The sequence below is a fragment of the Echiichthys vipera genome (assembly GCF_963691815.1).
Source record: "Echiichthys vipera genome assembly, chromosome: 7".
NCBI classification, from domain to species: Eukaryota; Metazoa; Chordata; class Actinopteri; order Perciformes; family Trachinidae; genus Echiichthys; species Echiichthys vipera.
Genome location: NC_139832.1, coordinates 18,596,986 through 18,602,684, shown reverse-complemented (window position 1 = coordinate 18,602,684; position 5,699 = coordinate 18,596,986). Strand labels below are relative to the sequence as shown.

General features: G+C 43.0%; 1 protein-coding gene across 1 annotated transcript in view; it reads left to right on the top strand.

Annotated features, from left to right (window-relative positions):
- The first annotated feature begins 2,769 nt into the window (after positions 1-2,769).
- ptdss2 (phosphatidylserine synthase 2) overlaps positions 2,770-5,699 on the top strand; it is a 25,247-nt gene continuing 22,317 nt past the window's right edge. Inside the window, exons 1-2 of the mRNA XM_083917190.1 lie at positions 2,770-2,829; positions 3,484-3,814. Coding sequence (XP_083773316.1) covers positions 3,588-3,814 — 227 coding nt within the window. The 5' untranslated portion in view covers positions 2,770-2,829; positions 3,484-3,587. The remainder of the gene's footprint in view (positions 2,830-3,483; positions 3,815-5,699) is intronic.

The window sequence follows — 5,699 nt, the reverse complement described above, 5'->3', positions numbered from 1 at the left end:
ATTACCCAAACCATGTTAACACATGTTTTTGATCAAACACTTTTAGCAGTTTAACCCATTGAGCGGCGAACTGTTGTGGAGTTACTTGTATGTTCTACTGTGACTGTGTGATTTCAAAACTTTAACATTAACTCACCAACAACAAAGCGTATAAACGGATGATCCTCAGCTAAACCCGCCAGATAGGTCACACTGTCAGTGAGACAAAGTGGCGAAAGGTAACAGAAGTTAGACTTCCGAGTTAAACATGGTGATTTCAAAATAAAATTATCTTCATTCAGACTATGAGTGACTTAAGAATGCCAGGATCTTGACACAGGCCAGGATACAGGACCACATTACACTGGTCTTTGCTTACTATCATCTGTTGAGTTTAGAATTGATTTGATTATTTCATTGATTTTGATTACTTGCAACGCCCTGAGAGATCTTGCCCTAAGTTATACAGTATATCAGACCTCCTATTGCCCTATGTCCCCCCCGGCACCCTGAGACCCTCAGATGCATATTGTTGATCTTTCCGAGGTCCAGGTTCATGCTGAAGGTGATCATGCATTTGCAGTCAGGAAACCAAAGACTTAAGAATGACCTGCCTGAAGAGATCAGGGTTGCAAACTCTGGCCTGTCTTTTAAAAACCCACCTTTTAAAAATGTACTTTCCTTCCTATACTGTCACATCCACCTACTTCATATATATAAAGCAACCTGTTACATTAATAATTCCATATTTATTCCAGCACCCTTTGCACTCTTCACCATTGTCACTTTATGTCATGTTTACCATTGTATTGTCCTGGTTTAAAAAAAAAAATACACTTAAATGTAAAGCATAGTCAACTGTTTACAGTATATTTACCTTTGTTTAATTTATTATCCTTGTTTTTAGCTGTATGACTATTTCTGTGTATGTACACTGAGAGCAAAATAAAGCTGGAGTTAAATTCCTTGTATGTGTTCTTTTTGTGCAACAACTTTTGCAACTTGTTCACCAACTAAGTGCAATGATTTAATTCCTGTGAATTTTATTTGACTTGTATCTCTACTTTTTATTTAGCTAATAGTTTATTGTATACTATTGTTCACCTTCTATATTTAACTAAGAGGTTATAGTTTACTATATTGTTTTACTTTCTATATGCATTTAGCTCAGAGTTTATCGTATATCTTATACTGTATCTTTTTATACCTTCTTATTTTCTACACAAGTGTTCTTTAAGCTGCTTGAAATCCAATTTCCTTGCGGGAGTAATTTCAAAGGGATCAATTGAGAGAAGTCTAAGTCTAAAGAGCGCTCTTAGAGCGTACTCACACTGTCTCCCCCCCGCGCCCCAGCCCCGTTTGTACTCACACTGCCAGGGCCGGCCAATGCTTCTTGCTGTCCATACGCCATCACGCCGTAACACGTCACACACATTGATCGCATGTGTGTGGCTTTGTTTACAAATCTTTCCACAGACCTTGGAGTTTTTGTGCGTCTTGTCGACTGTTTTTGAATATTTTCATCCGACCAAATCTGCAGTAGACACTCCACCTCTGCATCACACCAACATGAACCTTTCACCGCCATTGTTGTTGTTGTTAAATGTCCGCGCATGGTCCATCCTTCTATTTACATGTCCGAACAGGCGGACATAACGCTACTGCCGTAGGGCTCGTGCTCATGCTCGCACACATGCGCACGCTCGTGGTCGTACATGTGCAAACGGCTCCGCTAAAGCCCACCTCTTTCAAGCGGGCCGTGGGCGGCCCGCTGGCCGCAGTTGTGCGCGGAGCGGGTGCACTCTCACTGCTTTAAGGTACTAGGCTTTAGCTGAAAAAACGGTTTTGGCCCCGGCCAGAAGGACAGTGTGAGTAGGCCCTAAGAGCGTACTCACACTGTCCTCCCGGACCGCGACCCGGACTTTAGGGTACTTGTCCCTCCTCCCTCTCCCCCCGCGCCCCAGCCCTGTTTGTACTCACACTGCCAGGGCCGGCCAATGCTTCTTGCTGTCCATACGCCATCACGCCGTAACACATCACACGCATTGATCGCGTGTGTGTGGCTTTGTTTACAAATCTTTCCACAGACCTCGGAGTTTTTGTGCGTCTTGTCGACTGTTTTTGAATATTTTCATCCGACCAAATCTGCAGTAAACACTCCACCTCCGCATCACACCAACATGAACCTTTCACCGCCATTGTTGTTGTTGTTAAATGTCCGCGCATGGTCCGTCCTTCTATTTACATGTCCGAACAGGCGGACATAACGCTACTGCCGTAGGGCTCGTGCTTGTGCTCGCACACGTGCGCACGCTCGTGCTCGTACATGTGCAAACGGCTCCGCTAAAGCCCACCTCTTTCAAGCGGGCCGTGGACGGCCCGCTGGCCGCAGTTGTGCACGGAGCGGGTGCACTCACACTGCTTAAAGGTACTAGGCTTTAGCTGAAAAAACGGTTTTGGCCCCGGCCAGAAGGACAGTGTGAGTAGGCCCTAAGTCTCTCTCTACACTTAACTTGCCATTAAAGCTGATTCTGTGATATGATGGATTTGGTATGACACCTAAACTTGTTATTGTGTTTTCCTTTGTCTTATTTCTACTTTTAGTTAATTTCACACTGTTTTTTTTTTAAATATTTCTATGGTTCTAAAGCACTTTGTAACCGTGTTTTGAAAGGTGCTATATAAATAGTTAATTATTATTTTTCATTTTATTATGAAGGGAATAGACCGGATACGGCATGGCTGCTGCTGTCAGCTTGACTCAAAATACAGCCCCGTGCCCACGTGACGAGTTAGGGGAGAGTAGTGTGCTCAGTCTACGGTTTAGAGCTGTTTGTCTGAAACGCCAGGGTGAGTCTCCAGGCTTTTAGTGTGCCACAGTTCACAGCTAAATTGTTTTTCTTTCTTCTAACAAAACGGTTCCAAGCGTTTGTAAATTATGTAGCTTTATCCGCACTTCAGGCAGTAGTTAATCCCGCTGGTACACCATGTTACGTTAGCTTCATTGAACGGAAACACCAGCTCGGATAGCTAACGTAAAGATACTTTCTAAAAAAGAAATGGTAAAGAGTAAAAAATGAGAGGTTTACGTCGTAAAACTCGTGTAACTGTTACAACATAGTCTGTTAACTTGGCCTCGTTAGCAAGGTCAAATAGTAAAAAAACCAGCCTGCTACATAACCAACACAGTTAACGTCTGTGTGACGTCAAGGCTTCGCGCTCATCGCGGTGCAGTTAACGAACTTATTTTTGTTCAGCACCTGAACGCCATCAATTAAATGACGTTACGTGGAGTGGTTTATGTCAGACAGTGGTCGCCATTGCTGACACATGACAGCCCTGTCCCGCTAGTTTTTATGGTTTCACAGAAGTAGGCGGTGTTCGAGAAGACGTCTCAATGTACTCTGTCAGCGGATTACAGCACAACTATAGGACGTGATTTTCAGGTTATTCTCTCCTCCCGAGTATCGTCTTTGTAACGTCTCTTTCCTCCGGCCATCCTAGAATGCTGACGGTCACTTGGGTGGGGCTGACGTGGATGACAGTACACGGGAGCAGAGCCCAGTGATAAAACCAAACCTCACCGGGATCAGTTTGAGGGCAGAGCCATGACCAAGCCCGACGCGAGGAAAAGCGGCGTGGCCGCGATTAGTGTTACCGGCAAGTGCGCAACATCCGCCGCCGAGCAGGTTGACAACGGTGCTGTCGAGCCGGGCTGTCCGGTTAAGAGCACACAAATCAAAGCCAATGTGGTGAAGCAGACTTCCAGGGAGAGCATGCATCGGAGGAACACGGAATGTGAAGTCTATGACGACGGCACCAACACCTTTTTCTGGTGAGTTTTTTTCTGGCAACGTCAACAGTAGAAATGTCAAGTGCTGAACGCTGCATCATCTAAGGTGATGGTGTTTCGTGGATCAGTGGCTGCAAGAGAATACTTCAAAATCACCGGTCTTGCAAAAAATAGCATTGCAACAAGGTTAGTTATAGCTTTCAAGGTGAACTGAAAGACAGGCCCAATTGACCTCCATTAATAACAAGAAATGCTGTGACCTTGTTCCAAAATCTCTAAATGCAGTGATTTAAAAACTATGTATGATGTGAAGCTCAATTGTTTTTTTGGAGACATTCTTCAAATGCAAAATAATAGAAAGCATTCACAAAGGTCCACATGGTTTTGATTCTAAAGGTGCTGTGCTCATGTTTGCCCTGCTGTAATGGATGCTTACATTGCACATCCAAGTGCAGAGCTTGTTGGTGACAAGCCAGTAGCCAATATCTCACCTTCAGCAGAAAGATATCCACGACAGATTTGAAGTTGAGATGGAGGAGGCAGTTCTGTATGCACCCAATGACAAAATTGCACACAGCTCGTTGACATGTGCAGGATGGAGGTGTTTTGCGATCTGTGGGCACAAGGCAGGTCTAGAAAAGTGACATTCTGTTGTGCAACCTTCTCTAATGTATAGCTACCATGGCCCCTCAACCTGTCGCTCCGTTCATATTTAAGCCTGAGTAAGTGTAATTTTGTCTCATCTCAGCTTTGTGTGTAAAGGAAAGTGTGGTAAGAATCTGCTAAGCTATCCAATATCTTTGACAGTGCAGGAGACTGGTCCTCCCAGAGAGAAACCTTTAATGAGAATTTCTCATTACTGTGTTGTAGCCTTGACATCCAGGTTTCCTGTAAGTCTAAACTAGATGCATTAACAGGAGCTAAGATGTTGAGATACTTTTGTGTATTAAAGTTATTAAAGTAGACCAGTAACTTGCAGTATTTAGGGGTTTCAAATATTTTGCCACCCCATTTATATCAATAAGGGTAGACTAAATACAAGAAACACCACTTAGTTTATGCAGTGTATTTCAACAGCACTACAAACTAAAGTTGTATCAACACATCAGTGTAGCTATTTAAATGTGTACTAAACCGTATGTCTGTCATGTTTTTATGCAGGGTTGTTGTATTAGACATTTATTTTAGCTTGTTGTACCTAATAATAAAGTAAGAACTGAGTGTATAGCCCAATAGCAAGGTGCAATATGCAGATGTAGTATTACATCTATAATGATCTTGATATTTCTGGTAATTCTGCTTGAGATAGTTGTGATTGCTGGTAAGGAATTTGGCCTCACAGTGGTTGGTTGGCACTCCCAGTCTGTTGTAATATAGAACTGATACGAAGAATGCAGCTGTTTACTTTGTGGTCAACTTGGAAATGTGTGAATTGTGTGGCATTCCTGATATCTATGGATTAATATTGCATGTAAATGGGGCAAAACACATTTCATTGAAAACGTGTTGCATCTTAGTCCTTCCTTCCTGTCAAAAGTCATTACAAATGTTCATTCAGCAGTCAGTATTTTTCAAAAATGCACTAATGGCAACAGCTACCTCAAATTATACCACAATGGGCATTTTTAAGAGCTGATTGTGGTTAACTGTGAGTAAAGTTATTAGAAAAAAGGATGTTAAGCCAACCACACACCAGCAATGACATAGAGGAAGTGGCTGTGAAAAGGTTGGTTGCTTGTGGATTTCTGATCATGGAGTCAGTACAGAAGCACATTGGCTCTGCAAGTGTGACGGGGAGATACACCAACGAGCTGTTTGTCGAAGCTGACCTTTCCTCTGGTTGTTAAAGAGGGCAACTGGATGCAACCTGCCTTATTAGCACATATTGGAGATGAGGGAAGTGTTTTTTTCTGAGAAAAGAGCAATA